Raw genomic sequence first — 17,791 nt, forward strand, 5'->3', positions numbered from 1 at the left:
TATACAATCAAGGACTGAATTCGTTTCTTTGGCTGCCGCCGCAGACTATTAGCTCATATTTAAGTGATCGTCCACTAGGACTCCGAGGTCCCTCTCAGAGTTATGGTTTTTGAGCCAGGTTTTGCCTAATTTATACTTGGGTTTTAACCTTTGGTTTTTCCTGCCCAGGTTTAAAACCTTGCTTTTCTCCACATTAAATTTCATTTTTCTGGATGGGGCGCATCAAATGGAACAACTTGCCTCCAGAAATTGTGAATGCTCCAACACTGGAGGTTTTTAGGAAGAGATTGGATAACCATTTGTCTGAAGTGGTATAGGGTTCCCTGCCTCAGCAGGGGGTTGGACTAGAAGACCTCCAAGGTCCCTTCCAACTCTGTTATTCTTATTCTATTTTATTCTATAGTAAAGTCCTTCCACACCTACCCACATCTTGCACAGATACAGTATAGAGTAAAAACACAAACTTTCATCATTCAAGCCTGTCAAGATCTTTTTGGATCCTATCAAGCATTACCTGCCCATCCCTTTAGGATAGAATAAAGGCATCTCACTAAATATTATAATCTTAATGTAATTAATGCTTGAGAAGATGGCCAGGTCATCATCTCCATCCTCCCTTAACCTTTTCATCTCTTCCTGCTTAATTACCCACAATACCGCTTTCCCTTCCCATTTCAGGCTGCTTTCCCATTGGTCAGGAAATGTTCCCTTGGCAGAAGCAGGATACCTCTGTCATTTGCATTAGCACTGAATGATGGATCCTTCTATGCTCTTCCAACCAACAGGAATGGCATTTATAAGATTTGATCTTGGATTGCTTACTCAAGTGGCTCATTCTGGGATGGAAGCAGAAACCAAGAGAGATAGCAAATTTAATCTTGAAAGTTGTTGTTTTTTTTCCTTTGCTTCCCTTCCCTTCCATAGACCTAGAAGGCTGCATCCATAGAAGTGAAGGTCCTGAACACAGCATTGTCAAGGTATGGCGGGATGGCAAAATTATTCTGCCTTTCTCATTTGCTTGTTTATTTATTTATTTGTTAGGTTCTACCCAGCCTTTCCTCCAGGAGCTCAAAAGTGCCATCCGTAGCATTCCTTTTTCTTTTTCCAAAGAACAATCCTGTGAGGTAGGTTGGGATGAGAAGACAGCGAGTAGCCCCCCAGGCAGTGTGAGAATGGAGTTAAATTGACTCTCCATGGTGCTAGATGAGTGTTTTTTCAATCTTAGCAAATCAGCCAGTGACCATAGCTGGGGAATTCTGGGAGCTGAAGTCCACGAAATTTTGAACTTGAGAAACACTGATCTGGACCAATTCCTTAACCGCAATGCCATCCTGGCTCTCCTCTAGTGCTTTTCAGATGTGACCTGGGAACTATAGTTCCAAGATATTTGGTTGAGGAAAGTTGTTGAGGGATGGCGGTTGAAGGGATTAAAATAGTCATTTTATTCATTCTAGCTTTTCATGAACATGCAATGGCTCTTGGAATAGCAACTAAAACAACTTTTTTTAACAGTTTCTGGAATTTATGAGGAAAGGGACGAAGTTGTAATGCAGGGGTGGGGAACCGTGGCCCATTCATGACTTTTGGACTTCAACTCCCAGAATTCTTGAGCCAGCCTCTGACTGAGGAATTCTGGGAGTTGAAGTCCACAAGTCATTAAAGGGCTATGGTTCCCCACCCTTGTCATAATGGATGAATAGCAGTCAAGTCACAAATGATGGCAAAGGCTGTGGATGATGGTAAAAAGAATGCCAGCATGGCAAAGCAGTAGCTCACCAAAGGGCCACACATTTCTTTGTGCTGTGAGGGATGTGCATTATAACATCATGGTATCCCTGGAGTGGGCAGGGCAAATGTTTTTGGGAGACGCAGTATAGGGTTCCTTAACAACTGGAAGATTGGCTTGATTTGGAAGCTGGCTTAGGATTCGAAAGGAAATTGAAATTCAAATTATTTTTACTACCAGTTCTGTGGGTGTGGCTTGGTGGGCGTGGCACCAAGGGAAGGGTAGTGCAAAATCCCCATTCCCTCCCCACTCTAGGGCCAGCCAGAGGTGGTATTTGCTGGTTCTTCGAACTACTCAAAATTTCTGCTACCGGTTCTCCAGAACCTGTCAGAGCCTGCTGAATTTCACCCCTGATTTCATCCCTTCATGGAAAAGGGGGGGTCCAGTCCAGGGGAGACAAAGAGGGTACTGAGATAGCTCTCCCATCACCCTGGGGGTAAAGCTTACTCATGCTTGCAGTTGTGATAAAGGACTGAAAGGAGAAGAAAACCACCTGAGGTAAAAATGTGGCACCTGAGCAGTGACTTCTCCCAACCTTCCTTTCTTCCCTCACATCCAGGTGGCCTCTTCCGAAACGACGGTCCCTCGGCGATCCCGCATGAGCGCCCAGGAACAGCTGGACAGGATGCAGCGGCACCAGGAGGCCAAACGGAAATCTGAGGCTGCTCAGCCCCCACCCTTGGGCCACTGGCGAGACTCTCTCAAGCATGGGTCTAGCCGGGTGGGTGTGAAGCCTTGCGGGGAGGGGGAGCGTAGGAGAGCAGCAGGGGTCTTGGGTGGACACTTGAGTGAAACACCCTGACGCTAAGTGGGAGAGTGGTTCTTTGGCCCAGAGAGGAGCCAAAATACATTGGGTGTGAGAAGGAGAGAGTTCTAGAGTTTCTCATGCTGTGGTGGAAGCCAGCCGCTTGGGTTTGCTGAGAGGAAGCCCGAAGAAGGTTCCAGAAGTTGGGTCTCCAAAGACAGGAGTGAAGGGGGCTATATCCCCCTCTTGGGTGGGACGGGGGTGGGGGCTGAGGAAAAGAAAGGTTTCCACCAAGGGTGGTTGTGATTTTTTCGCATTTATCCAGTGAAACCGAAGAATCGCTTTCCAGGCTTTGTAAATCAAAACCAGAAGGAAAGGATGGTGTGCTTAATTTCTAGCTTAGAAACGAGGGGTGCTTTGTCAAGAGCTGGGGCTACATCTCTGTTGCTCATGCCACCTTCCCCTCCCATCGTTTAATCTCTCCTTCAGCCCCTTCCCAATGCCCCCCCTGAGTCATCACCCAAGGAGGGAATGCAAATTGGGGAAGTCAAGCCTCCTCGGTGCCCCCCAACCCCTGAGTGGGAGCGACAGCGGGTAATGCAGCTCTCCTATGCGCTGGCGACCGAGGCTTCGCAGCGGGGAAAACTCCTCACAGGTACTAGGATAGGCCACTGTGTTTGTTTATTTGTCCCAAGCATGTATGTCCTGCCTTTTGATCCCCTGGTTTTTTTTCTCTCCCCCAAATAGCTCCATGTTAGGGTGGTGATGCACCTAAGTAGGTAAAATACTGACTCAGATCCCTAATAGGCAAGAATGCCCCCCCCCCAGGCTATGTTTTGGGGTTGCTGGTTTTTTTTGCAAAATCTGATCCAAAATGTACAACTCACAGCCTCTTAAATTGCCCATCACCTCTTTAGTTCTCCCGTTCTGCCTTTTATGTGCCTGAAAGTAAATGCCTTGTTCTGACCTGCACTAGCCAAGTAATATAGAGAGTCCTTGACTTATGAACTGTAATTGAGCCACACATTTTCATTGATAAGCGAAACCTTTGCTAAGTGAACTTGCCCCATTTTACAACCTTCCTTGCTTCAGTGAAGTGAAGGGGATCACATGACCCCAGGACACTGCAGCTGTCATAAATATGAATCAGTCACCAAGTGTCTGAATTTTGATCATGTGACGATGGGGATACTGCAAAGGTCGTAAGTGTGAAAAAGAGTCATGTCGCTTTTTTCATTCCTCTTGTAACTTTGAACGGTCACTAAATGAACTGTTTTAAGCCGAGTACCACCTCTATATAAGTATTATTTTATAGTTTCTGGACACTTGTATACCTTATTCACACATTTTCCAAGGCACTCCCAGGACAGCATCATTGTGTTAGATACAGGCCAAGAGCCTTAAACTTCACATGATTTTCCTTCGTGTTTTATTTGGATATATAGTGTCATAATTTTTATTTTCCTGCCAGCCATTTCCCAACAGATACAGTTAGTCCTCAGTTAACAACGGTAACTGGGACCAGGAACTCCATCACTAAGTGATATAGTTGTAAAGAATGACATCATGTGATTTATGATAGCGGTTCCAGTTCATCAAGGGAATCCTATAATCCTTAGGTGTGATGTCACATCATCCCAATTTTAACCTTCCGTTGGCTTTCCTCATTGACTTTGCTTGTCGGAAGCTGGTAGTGAAGATCACAAATGACCACCACATGGGACGCTGCAAGCATCATAATTGCAAGCCAATTCCCAAGCATTTGGATCATGCCTATAACAACTATGGCCATGTTGCTTGAACACAACTTGAAGACCAGCTGAAAAGGCCTTCATAACTTTGAATGCTGGCTGAATGAATGGTTAACTAAAGACTATTTATTTATACATCAAATTTTTTTAATTCAGCTGCCATCTCTCTTACAGAGGGGCTTTATGTATAAAGACTAAAAACTCTGTGTATAAAGACTTACCTGGATTTTTTCCGTGGTCAATCCATTTTCCTATCCAAACTCCTGCACGCAATACAGACCTTGTTAACTGCAGAGGTCATAATAAAACTGTTTTCACTTACATGTTCTTACAAAAAAGTAAAGGCTCCCTTGAGTCAGTTGCTGGTGATTACTTGGACAGATTGGTGATGTTTTCCTGGCAATGATACAAAAGTGATTCATTCATTCTTCTTGGGGAAGTTTTTACAGCTATCCAGCCTGGCTTATAGCCCTTTCAGTATAAGTGCTATGTAGGATCCAGTGCTTTAAAAACAGAAGCAGTAACCCTCTTTAAGCATGCACATGTATAAAGAATTGAATAAAGACAGATGAATTAACACTGAGAGCAAACACAACTCCATTTAAGCCATGGAGCCCTGTACTCCTAGACTTACAACCACAATTGGGACAAGCATTTCCGTTGCCAAGCATCTATACTGAATTATGACTCATGCTTGATTTTATGACAAGTTTGGATTTGTTTGTTAAGTGAATCACGTCAGTTGTTCAGTGAATCATGTGGATCTTAAGCAAATCCAACCCTCCCCTATTTATTTTACTGGTCAGGAGCAAATGGCGATCATGTGACCCTGGGGTGCTACAACCACTAGAAATACATTCCAGGTGCCCAGAAGTTGAATTTTGATCACATGACTGGGAATGCTATTGCAAGTCCTAAGCCTGGTCATAAGCCACTTTTTTCAGTGCCATTCTAACTTCGAAGGTTTACGAAATGGATGGTTGTAGGTCAAGGATTACCTGGATGTTCAAGCCAATGCTACAGAGGCTGCATTGTTCCACTACTCCCTTATCATTGCATGGACCTATCATTCGTTGTTTGTTGAACCACGAGACTGATTTTCAGTTGAAGCCCATCCAAGATGCCAGATGAAAACCCATCACTGCTTACATAATATAACAAAAACCCAGGCTTATGCCTGGAACCCCAGAAAACATTTACATTAGAGTGAGTTTAGTTTAATCCTTTCTGCTTTTTGTCATTTATTTTTGCTCTCTCCTATATGACCAATTAATTGCCTTCAGGGCATTTGTAATTAAATATATTTGCCAAACTCTAAAAAAAGAAAAAGCCACAAATAGCCACCCACTGGTTCCCTGAAGCCAGCAATGAGAGGGCTATCTCTGGATTTCTCTTTTTGTATTTTTTTACAAGGAGCAACACCATGAACTAACATATCAGAAAGCTTTTTCTGCGACACCATTTCACAGGAGCCCTCTGTGCAGCTTTCTGTGCCGCTTGTTAGAAATGCAAAAATATGGCTTGTAGTTGTCTTCTAGTTGTCACAATCAGTTGACTTTGGCATTTGTGGGCCTTGCAGCCAAGACTATGCTACCTCCCGGAAGATGTGAATGAAGTAGTAGCCACAATTCAGTATCATTATTCTAGCCAATTGCCCTGTAATTCTCTGGTCATTCCCCCCTTCTCTTACTAACCACAGCTGACTCTGCTTAGCTTCCAGATCAGCCAATGTCGGATAATGTTGCCCTCTTACTGAAACTATTGACCATCTTATATATTCCAAGTAATTATGCCTATTGTCCATAGAGCTTGAGAGCTTGGTGGATCAAGGTTTTCTAATTTAGTCCATGTCTTTTTCTCCCCAGGAAGGACCAGTTCTCGCTCCTCCCTAGATGATTTGCTTGCCTCAGAAGATGGCTTGAACCATCACTATTTTCCTGGGGATGGCACCTGCATAAAGCTAGACTCTAGCAATACAACAGATGGACACAATCAAACAAATACTCAGAGTCCCAGCTGTAGCACTGACCCTAAAGTTGCAAATCAGGTGCCAGCGTCACCCCAAGCGAACAAACCAATGTTCAGTTCCTCAGAAGCTTCTGACTGGTCCTTGCCTTGCCCTTGCGAGGAAAGTTGGTTGCCATCCAAGCTGAAGACTCCACAGCCGGCATCCCACCTGTTTGACCCAGCCAGAGAGGAGCCATTCCTACTCAGCGGTCCTCATTGGGAGGAACCTTTGCCTCAGGCAACCAATTGGAATGGATGTTTTTGCAGAACAGCCAATTGGGTTCTGCCTCCTGTATGGGACTTAGAGATGTGGGCAGCTGATCAAAAGCTAGTCGGCAATCCAAGCCTAAACAATGGGAGATGCATCCATTGGAGAGGTGAGCCTCAACAGGTGGCAGCATATTTTGGAGAAATGGCACAGCCTGTTAAGGTCACCTTGATAAAATCAAGTTTTTAACTGAAGTGGGATGAAGAGAAGATCTAAAGTGTCATAAAAGAATAGAGGCCAGTCTTGGAGATGGTTGCCTGCTCTCTTAGAAATATTCAAAATAAGAACATATAAAACCTTGGCCTTTTAGATCAGAAACACCGTATCTCCTGTATGTGAACATCTCCAGCATACCATCTGTATTTCCCAATTAAATTTTCTCAGTTACTTTCTCACCAACTCATCTAGTCTAGAAAAACCATGATTTTTTTTGTTTAGTTTTCGTTGTTGCTCCAGTCCTAGACGCTCCCGGAAATAAATCATGATGAGTTCCATGGTCTCAGTCTATAGCAGTGGTTCTCAACCTTGGCAGCTTTAAGATACCTGGACTTCAAAGTATCTTAAAGTTGCTAAAGTTAAGAAACACTGGTCTACAAATTTATATACTGGTTTGGGAAATGGGAGCACTCAATTTCAAATCCATACGTATTCAAGACGTTTAGTAGTTATGGCAGAGAATGCTCTTACTCTTTGATGTTTATGAGGTCAAAATCCACCAAGATTGCTTCAGGAAGTGTTTCCCCTTTAAAAAAAAAAGCTAAAGTATCCTTGTATAGATGCCTGTTTATAATGGGGAACTCCTAAAAAATAAGGTTACCATACTTAAAAGATGTACAAATATTTGATAAATAGATAGACATCGGTGGATTCCCGACCATTAGTGTCTGCAGATATTCCTATTCGACAAATAAATTCCAAAGGCATATCATACTGTACATCCTAGTTGGATGATACTAATACTTTCTGCATTTTTTAAAAGATGCAGCTTTAGATCCCACCTTTATTATTTTTATAAATAATTCAACATGGCAAACATAACAAATACTCCCCTTCATCCTATTTCCCCGACAATGCTAACTCCGGAAAGTGAGTTGGCCTGAGAGCAAAAGAGATTGGCCCAAAGTCATCCAGCCGGTTTTCATGCCTAAGGTGGGACTAGAACTTACCATCTATTAGTTATTGTCCCAAAGTCACCCAGCCAGTTTTTATGCTTAAGGTGGGATTAGAACTCGCATTTCACTTTTGCTTACAACTTTGCAGAGATTCCTGGCTTCAGAGAGATAATTTCTCATCCCATCTTGCAAGCACCTATGTTTCAGTGCTGTTGCCATTGTTGAGACATTATTCAATTCCCAGATTGCAATTGCCGGTAGGGGCACTCCTTTTTCATAACAGCATGGAAGTTATTTGAACATTCCTGGGGGTGAATGTAGGAACAGAGAGGGTTTTTCCCCCCCAGCAATTGCTTATATCTTTTCATAATTTGTTTTATTAATGTTATCTTTTGGGTTGTAAATGGATATCTTTTTTTCTGTAAATAGGGATGGGGTTTCAGAGATAAGGATTATTTTCCTGGGATGCCCTATCAAAATGCAAGCTCTCCTTCTAGATGACTTAAGAAGCAACTGTACTTGCATAAGAAGAAGAAAACATTGGGAGGAAACTGCCACTAAGATCTCTGAATGGGAGTTTTATCTCCAATTGGAAAGAGAAAGAATAGTTTGATTGTGTGGGGAGAATGATTGGGCAATGGCTGTATTGAAAAAACATTTGGATCTGTCCTAGCAAGTACAAGGAATGTTTCTCATGAAAATGGGTGCCTCTTAAAACAAAGGCAGTGATTTATATTTTGAAGGCAACTCAAGACTGGCTGACTTGTTCCCAGTACAAACAGTCGGTGGCCTGTGCAGGAACGTATCCCATAGTTATTGACCAGAATGGACATGTCAATTTGCCTAGAACTGCATCAAACAAAAGTAGGGAAGTCAGTAAGGGAATGAACAGGAAAGTGATGAGGAGTGTGGGAAGTATGAATACACTGAATGGAATTGGAGTGGTTTCAGGGGAAAAAATGACATAAGGAAAAGAGCTAGTTAGAAAAGCTGAAGAAGAAAAAGTGATACGAATTATTGACCCTAATGAACATTTTCTTCCATTTCTGAAATATAGGGGCCTAAATGAAGGAGTTGCTTACTTGGAATCTAGCTGGAGAATTAAACAGGGTCACCATAATGTGAGAGCCAGTTTGATGTACTGGTTAAGGCATTAGGATAAGAACCAGAGGTCTGTAAATTGTAGTCCTGCCTTAGCACAAAGCCAACTAGGTGACCTTGGGCCAGTCACTTTCTTTCAGCCCAAACAAAGAGGCAGTGGCAAAACTTCTTCAAACTTGCCAAGAAAACTGCAGAGACTTGTCTAAGCAATCTTCAAAAATAATAATATATATTTGTAGTTGTAGTGGGTCCATTACTCCCTAGCGGTTCCAGATCAAGCCTGTGATGGCTAGGTTACAACATGTGAGCAACCAGTAGAGATTAGCAAAGAGAAGCAGAAATTCTAATTCTTGACTGCCAGCTCATGTTTGTCTAGACCAGTGTTTCTCAACCTTAGCAACTTGAAGATGTCTGGACTTCAGCTCCCAGAATTCCCCAGTCAGCGAATGCTTAAAGTCTTTCTAACAATCCCAACAGATTCAGCAGGGCCTACTCCGCCACAACACCAACATTGCTGAGGTAGATTAGCTGAGAAATTTCTACTTGTTAAAAGATTCTTGTACAGATTTTGATAAGAGGGTTAAAGAATAGCACCCAAACCTATCCTGGAGCACAAAAGCTCAAGAATTTGAACAAAGCAGCCAAAGATTCCTGTTGTAACAGCTCCTTGCTCTGTTGAGGCACCTGTCTTCCCATGCAGAATTATAATTCTCTTTTAAGAATCAGAATATTTTTACTGTATTTAAGGAGAATGTGCCAGTTACTGCAGGAACTTCCTCAGACATGTAAACACTAAGCCTTTCCATGTGTGAATTATTCCAATTTGTATAATCAATAAACATTGTAATGTATCTCTGAGCCTTTGCCTATTCATTGAGTGATACTGACAGATTAGGATTTGGAAGCAGCCACCCACTCTGAAGCTGAGTGGGAAAGATTTTAAAAACCAACATCTGAAAACTTGTTCTGCATTCCAAATAAGTGAAATCAGTAACTCCAATGCGTAGTAAGGGACTTCTTTTCCACTTTTAATTTAGCTACACTGCTTTATGGTCCAAATAATTTGTTAATGTGTTCTTTATAAATTCACTTTAGAATGTAAATATTCTTTTAATGTACAGTTCTAAGAGAAAGTGTTTCAGAATTACACATCACAGCTACTTCCAAATAATAAATGAGGAATACTTTTCACCCAATTTCTCTTTTACACAATTATATATTCAAAGACACACAAGAAACAAAAGAAATAGGAATAATTGAATCTTGGGGGAACATGTATTAGATTTTTAGAAACACAATGAAACAATGACATATTGGCCAATTCATTCCATTCTCTCCCCTTGAATTTTTTGGCATTTGCCTTTTTTTTTTCAAAAGAACTATCTATCTGTTCTATCTATGAATTATATAGTCTTTAGACATTAATAATCCAGGAGCAGAGTTCCAGCTATCTCTTTTGGTTTCCTAGTTTTACAAGTGGAACGATACTTGAGAAAATGCAACTGAAAAGAGAATGAATTTGCCAAAATGTGGTTCTGCTATTTGGAGAATACTGAAACATATTTTTTCCATCAGGAATTCAGGATAACCTTTTTTTGCATGCACCGAACTGGCAGTGATGCTGGGAGCAACCCACCACTGCTACACACACACACACACACACAAGCAGAGGACACTGAGTGGTAGGTGTTTTGCTCCAAGCTCCATTTCTTTTGCGGCCTGGTTTCAACCAAGCCATGGCCCGGTAGTGGGCCGTGCGCTGGGGACTCCTATTGTAGTGAGTTAGTCTTACAGCCAGTTTTGCTTCTCTTAACATTATTTTCACTATACTTTTTGCCATATTTTGAACATCTTATTTTTTTCTTTCTCTCCATCCACAAATATTAAATAACATATCTACTTGTTCTGGTGTGGTTTTTTTTGCCATTTATCGATAACTTACAATTGTTCACTTAGTTTTGCCCATCAATCGTAACTATTTAGATCTTGGTAAATAATTTTCAGATCCATATTCCTAATTGCATCGTACAAACTATTATTTGCTGCAAAGCATGGTTTGCATACCAAAACACAATTCTTTGAACTCTTGGCTAATTATTTGGTTTACAGAGAACATTCCGTTAGAATCTCTTGGTTTCTACCCATCTTATTGCCAGCCTTAAAGTCTTTCTAAAAGTCCCAATTTTCAGTTTTCCAAAAGGCTTTCCTTCTTCACGTGGCTTATTTATTTGCAGTTTCACGATCTCACGCTTTTCCAATCTGCTACCTCCTGCAATTGTCTATTCTTTCTCCAAAATATTTGTTTTTCATTTAAATTGCACTAGTATCAATCAATACACATGTAATGAAATTAGTGTTTCTGTAACCATAAGCAATGAAGAGAGTGGATAGAAATTAGAACTAATGGCAGGGAAAATGAGCACTGAACAGATGATATCCTGGACCATAGATTGCAGTTCAAAAATCCTACTTTTGCTGTGATTTTAATTGGTGACTATCAAAGCAAGCTATTCTCTCTGCCTCTCCCCACTGCTGACTTATTCCTCACCAACCCTAGAGTCAACAACAACAAAAAAAATTCAGCCTGAAGGTTGCTGCCCCTACTATTGATCTTCATCTGTTTTTTCTCTTCCCAAGCACTGCAGTAAAATAATCTGATTTTTCTCTAAAATAATGGATGTTCTTAGTGCCCAAATAAAATTATCCCAATTTCTGTCGATAAATTCCAGATTAATTGACACCCAGCACTTTTCCAGTCAGTTCTTGTATTTAGAGAAGAGAGCAAGTGCATAGGCCACTAATGCAGAAGGCAGAGAATTTTATTTATGTGTTAAATGTCAGCAAATGTCAAAACAGTGTTTCTCAACCTTGGTGACTTTAAGTCCTGTGGACTTCAACTCCCAGAATCACCAAGGTTGAGAAACACTGTGTCAAAACAATTAATGGCAAAAATGAGACAAAAGGCAGGAAAAGGCAAGAAGAGAATAAAAAATACAGTAGACCTCAATTTTACAATCATTTGCTTAGTGACTGTTCAAAGTTACAACGGCACTGAAAAAAGTAAGTTATGGTTGTTTTTCATCCTGACACCCGTTACAGTATCCCCCCCCCCCCATGGTCACATGATCGAAATTCAGATGCTGGGCAATTGACTCATGCTTATGATGGTTGCTATGCCCGAGGGTCAAGGGACCACCTTTTGCGACCTTCTGACAGGCAAAGTCCAAGGTGAAAGTCCCAGATTCACTTAGCAACTGTGTTACTAGCAATAGAGTGATTCACTTAACAATGTGGCAAGAAAGGTCATAAAATGGGGCAAAACTCATTTAACAATTACAACAACATACATTTTGGGCTCAATGGCAATCATAAGTTAAGGACTACCTGCAAACAAAGTCAAGAATGTATTCAACTAAAGCAGACGTAATGTGAGATTTGGACATTAAGTGTGAAATCTACTGGGTCAGGTTGGACAGCCTCTTATAGCCCCTTTACTTCTATATTAAAAGCCACATAGACAGAGTTGGAGCTTGCAAAAGAAACAGGAAGCCAGTGCCTAACCACAAGATGTCTCTATGTCAAAAGTCTACGTCAAAAGTCCAAGGTTCAATTAAAGTTTGTTAATGACATGTACTCCATAAACAAAAGGAGAAGTAAGATCCCATCTCCTTATAAGGTTTTCTCCTCAAGAAATGTGTTAAGTATTTACTTGTTGCAATGCTTTTGAGAATGTATAAGAACGCGTGCTTCGATAATTAAGGTTGTTCAGAACTTGCAATGCTAGCCATGGGCTAGCTTTCTGAACCTGGCTGCCAAATAAACTTTTCCTGTATTTAGACCTGAGAAGTCTAAAGCCTGTCATTTTCTGCAATACAACCTATCTTCCTACATGTCATGTCATGTCAATATACACTTTCTAGAGCAGGGGTCACCAACCTTTCGGACCTCACGGACCATTAAATTCATAATTTTACATCCCGCAGACCACTAATATGATCTGCCTAATGACTGGCTGGGTGGGTGTGGCTAGGTGGTCATATGACTGGGTGGGTGTGGCCAACTCATCACTAATATTGAAGGGCACCTCACCAGCCTCCCCCCTCCCCTCCCAGCCATTCCTCGCCTGCCCACCCGGGCTCCTTAGGGCCCCAACAGCAAGCAGTTGTTGGAGCTAAGCGACCACCAAGAGTTGGCAAAACAGCTGGCTCAGTTCCAATTGGATTTGACGAAGAAGGAGGCTCCATAGAAGCACCTCACTGTGGACTAGGAGCATAGGCTTTCAAGCAAAGGAAAGATATGTGGGAATGCAAGACCAGGTATCTGGAGGCTCAGCGGGCTGAGATGGCCAATCAATTCCAGGCCATTATGCAGTCCCACTGAAACAAGGCCCTCTGGCTCTTTGCCACCAGTGGCACTTCCCTCCAACCTTTGCCCAAAGCCCCTCAACAGGAGGCCGAAGTAGATTAGTTTGCACCTAAGTCGGAATTTCATCCCCCACAACCTACACAAAAACACCCAAAAGATGGAGACTCTCTGCAGCAACACAAATGTTCATTGCACATATCCGGCCCAGGGGTCGTAGTTTGAGGACCCCAGATTTAGTGCAATATAAAAAATGCAAATAATTTTTCTGCGGACCACCAGTGGTCCATGGACCACCAGGTGTTGACTGCTTTTTCTAGAGCCACTGAAAACAATGCTGAAGACAATTAGCATGATTCTTTCAGCCTTTCATGTACTCAATGGCAGCAAAATGGAGATGGGGAAATAGGATGCCAGCAGATCCTTCCTCTGGTCCACATCATGAAGGAAACAATTTAGTGGGGACGGATGATGTATTCAACAGACTGAAACTTGAGATGAAGGCCAAGGGATATAGTAAGAGAAATGACTGTTCATATCTTTACCAGGTGATTGTACTTACCAGGTAAGTACAAGTAAGAAACTCCTCTCTTTTTTAAAATTCATTTTCATTGATATTTGATGTAATTATGTCAACAATCAGAAGTACACAACTTTTGGGGAGTTAGTGGCAGGGCTCAACCTTGAATGGAATGCTGGAGGCCATATTCCAAAAGATAGCTATTGCCAGGGAAAAATTAAACTAATTCCACTCCCTTTTCATGTGAGTTTCATTAAGGTGAAATCAATACAGTCTACATTTATTATGTCTCTGGTATAATAAAGATTCCAATTTAGTAGCATCTTCTGGAAGTCCCTGAGTGCAGACCTCAGTGCACACCTGGGGCCCATGAAACTCCAGTTTTATAAGACTGTTATAAAATTACAATTAGTCTAGAGCGTGTTTCCCAATTGTGCTCATTTTAAGACGTGTGGACTTCCACTCCCAGAATTCCCCAGCAAGCATAGAACCTAGAATCATAGGGCTGAAAGGGACCATGGAGGTCTTCTAGTCTAACTTCCTGCTCAAGGAAGGGGACCTTAAGCCATCCCAGTCAAATGGTTGTCCAATCTAATTTTGAAAACCTCCAATGATGGAGCATCCACAACTCCAGAAGGCCAGCTATTCCATTGATTAATTGTTCCCATTGCCAGAAAGTTTCTCTTTACTTCTAGGTTGGATTCCTCTTTAACAAGCTTCTACCCATTACTTCTTGTCCTGCCTTCTGGCGCTTTGGAGAATAAGTCAATCTCCTCTCTTCTGCGACAGCCCCCCAGATACTGGAAGACAGTTATTATGTCCCCCCCCCGCCCCGCCCCCACCATCCTTTTTTTCCATAGGGCTAGCAGGCTTTTGTTTATATTTATATTTTAACTCTGTACTATAATGTATGATTGCACATAAATAATGAAGTAAATAAAATTACTGCAGTTTTATTTCCACTTACTGCTTCGGAGCAGTGAATTATGATAGTTTCCCCCGCTCCCCCCCCTGCTGTTTTCTGAAAACAGCAGAAAACAAAACAAAAAACTCAATTTCCCAGCATGCCGCTGGAGAAGGAGCATGCGTAAAGGTCAAAAACCCCAGGAGGCTGAAACTTTGTGTCCAAAGATTAGCTCTGGCTCGCTTGTAAATCGAGATTGATTTCGATTGCAGCCGGAATGGCAAGTGGGCAGCGGTACCCGGGCAAGGTCGTCATAGTAACGGGGGGTACCGGCGGCATTGGCGAAGGCATCGTGAGAGAATTTGGTGAGATTAGGGAGATGGAGTGGGGAATGGGAAGAGGAGCAGGGAGATTTTGCAAAAGCAAAAAAAAAAGGTGGGGGGGGGAGTTCGGCTCTTCAGAGTAACCTCTACGTGAAGCTTTAGCCTCAAAGTTAATGTGTTGAACTGGGGTGGGTCTAGACCAGGCTTGGCAACTTTAAGACTTGTGGACTTCAATTCCCAGAATTCCTCAGCTGATGAATTCTGGGAATTGAAGTCCACAAGTCTTAAAGTTGCCAAGGTTGGAGACGCCTGGTCTAGACCAAATTTGGAGTCAAAGAGGTGACCTCCCGTATGTGCTCAGATGTCTAGATTCAAAGAACCCCCCCCCCCCCAGCATCTGCTATTGGGGACAACACCTGAACAGAATTGCCATTTAGTTTAGCCTTATATAAATTCCTTAACCTTTTAGGATGATATAAAAGAAAAATTAAAGAATCATTTTTGGGCTGAAACATGGCTGTCTATTGTAATCAGAGGGTTTAGTGCTTTGTGTGAATCCAACCGTTGTGTGTAAACTGCAGGACTTTGAAATGTGTACTTTTCCAAATTATCAGTTTTTATGTCAGAGTTCAGCCTTCTTAGCTTAAACCCCTCTCTTCAAAGATTAACTATAGTGTAGCTAGATTGAATGTTGCTCAATCAGCTGGGAACTTCTGGGAGTCCACAAAGGGTTGCCAAAGTTGAGAAATGCTTCACTAGAACAAAACAAATTCTGCCTGCAGTATCAGGAAACAGACTGAAACAACATCCTGCCTTTGTAAAGAGCACACAGATTGTGTACATGCTACTAAATGAGGAACAAAATAAATTCAGAAAACTGGATTTCTGTTAAGAAATTGATAGAAACTCTCTTTCTCTCCATATATGGATATTTATAGCACAGATAGTCCTCAATTGAGCCCAAAATTTCTGTTGCTAAGTGAGACATTTGTTAAGTGCATCTGGTCCCGTTTTATGACCTTTCTTAGCACAGTTAAGTGCTTCACTTCAGTAATTAAGTTAGTAACACATTTGTTAAGTGAATCTGGCTTGCCCATTGATTTGGCAGAAGTGCACAAAAGATCACAAGACCTCAGGATACTGCAACCATCACAAATATGAGTCAGTTGCCAAGCGTCTGAATTTTGATCACATGACCATGGAGATGCAACAATGGCCGTAAGTGTGAAAAAAGGCCATAAGTCACTTTTCAATGTCACTGTATCGTTGAATGATCACTAAATGAACTATTGTAAGTTGAGGACTATCTATATTTTCAAACTTTTTCATATTTCAAGGGTAGAAATAGATTTTAATGAATTAGCTTTGACATTTCTTTTGGTTGAGTTTCTGTTCCCAGTTTTTCACCATAGCCTGAAAGTGAGTTAAAATTATTGGTTTCTTTTTCTGCCTTCAAAAATAAGTATTCTCCCTCAAGCCAGTTCATAGAAACTTAAAATGGAATGGAGAGACAATTGAACTTTGGGAGTTTTAGCAGATTAAAAAGGTTTACCATAAAACAAGTGTACTCAATCTGCAATCTCCCTTAACATTTTACATGCAACTACCAAGGACCGTCAAAAAATTGCTATTAAATTACAATATTTAATATTTATTTATTAGATTTTTATTTGCAGTGAACATACTCAATATTCCTTTCTCCTCCTATTTTTCCTAAAACAACAATCCTGTAAGGTGAGTTGGACTGAAAGATAGAGACTGGCCCAAAGTTATGCAGCCAGTGTCAGCGTTCCAAGTATCATGTAGAATTAAATCAGAGTCAAAGGCAAAACGATCCTTAAAGTTCCAATTTAATAAAGCAGACATCTTGGCATTATACTATGAAATCCCAATATTGGAAATGACATCAGAATTCCACCCAGTTAAAAGTTCATGGTCTTGTCCCCACACCCACAATCCATCACATGGTCCAATCTTCTTCTTCCACGCTGGCATCCACACCCAGCTGCTTCCGGTCAGATGTCAAAGTATGGAGACAAAAGATGACCTTGGCTTCTAGTAAAGAATGAAAACAATACATCCCACAATTCTACTCTTTCTATTCCCCCCTCCCATCAACTATACTATTGAAACAGCATAATGAAATAAGAGAAAGTGTGGCAGGCCAAAATTCTAAAAGGAATATAATTGCAGGCCTGACAGCCAGCTTATTTTTCAAGATCAGTGAAGGTCAGTTGAATGCTGCCACTTATCTGGGAGGTAATGAAAGATGCTTTTCGGACTATAGTAAGTCATTCAAGGCCATATTGATTTAATCGACCAATAGTCTAATAATCTAATCTAATGGAGCAATAGTCAACCTTGGCAACTTTAAGATGTGTGGTCTTCAACTCCCAGAAGTTAAAAGTTTCCAGGGTTGAAAAACACTGGTTTCTATACTCATAAGCTGTTATTGGATGAAGGGAACCAATATTATAGAAACAGTCCTCAATTTATGTCAACAATTAAGACCAGAATTTCCTTTGTTAAAGAAGAAGGTTGTTAAGTGAGTTATTCCTGATTTTGCAACATTTTTCCCATGGTGGTGAAGTGAATCACTGCAGTTGTTACATAAATCAGAGATCTGTTAAGCAAATCCATCTTCTCCTATTGACTTTTCCTTGTTGGAAGCCAGTGGTAAGGTTGCAAATGATGATCACATAATTCCCAGGATGCTGCAACCATCATAAATATATGCCGGTTGCCAAGCACCCAAATTTTGATCACATGACCATGGGAATGCTGTGATGGCCACAAGTGTGAGGACCAGACATAAGTCACCTTTTTTCAGTGCTGATGTTACTTCAAACGGTCACTAAATGAATGGTTGTAAGTCAAGGACTACCTGTTAACTTGCTATATCATATTCCTGT

At 41.4% G+C, this 17,791-nt stretch overlaps 2 protein-coding genes across 7 annotated transcripts in view; both read left to right on the forward strand.

The window, feature by feature from the left end:
- Positions 1 to 8,659, forward strand: part of PLEKHA4 (pleckstrin homology domain containing A4) — a 63,410-nt gene extending 54,751 nt beyond the window's left edge. For 5 of the 6 annotated variants that reach the window (XM_032236804.1, XM_032236802.1, XM_032236803.1 and 2 more), the window contains 4 exons: positions 1,042 to 1,124; positions 2,346 to 2,507; positions 3,021 to 3,186; positions 6,148 to 8,659. In XM_032236804.1, coding sequence (XP_032092695.1) covers positions 1,042 to 1,124; positions 2,346 to 2,507; positions 3,021 to 3,186; positions 6,148 to 6,746 — 1,010 coding nt within the window. In that variant the 3' untranslated portion in view covers positions 6,747 to 8,659. Of the gene's footprint in view, positions 1 to 924; positions 978 to 1,041; positions 1,125 to 2,345; positions 2,508 to 3,020; positions 3,187 to 6,147 lie in introns of all 6 variants that reach the window. The other variant, XM_032236801.1, reaches the window with a different exon arrangement.
- A 6,089-nt stretch (positions 8,660 to 14,748) lies between these two features.
- Positions 14,749 to 17,791, forward strand: part of BCAT2 (branched chain amino acid transaminase 2) — a 55,973-nt gene continuing 52,930 nt past the window's right edge. Inside the window, exon 1 of the mRNA XM_032235798.1 lies at positions 14,749 to 14,921. Coding sequence (XP_032091689.1) covers positions 14,834 to 14,921 — 88 coding nt within the window. The 5' untranslated portion in view covers positions 14,749 to 14,833. The remainder of the gene's footprint in view (positions 14,922 to 17,791) is intronic.

This window comes from Thamnophis elegans, chromosome Z, assembly GCF_009769535.1.
Source record: "Thamnophis elegans isolate rThaEle1 chromosome Z, rThaEle1.pri, whole genome shotgun sequence".
NCBI classification, from domain to species: Eukaryota; Metazoa; Chordata; class Lepidosauria; order Squamata; family Colubridae; genus Thamnophis; species Thamnophis elegans.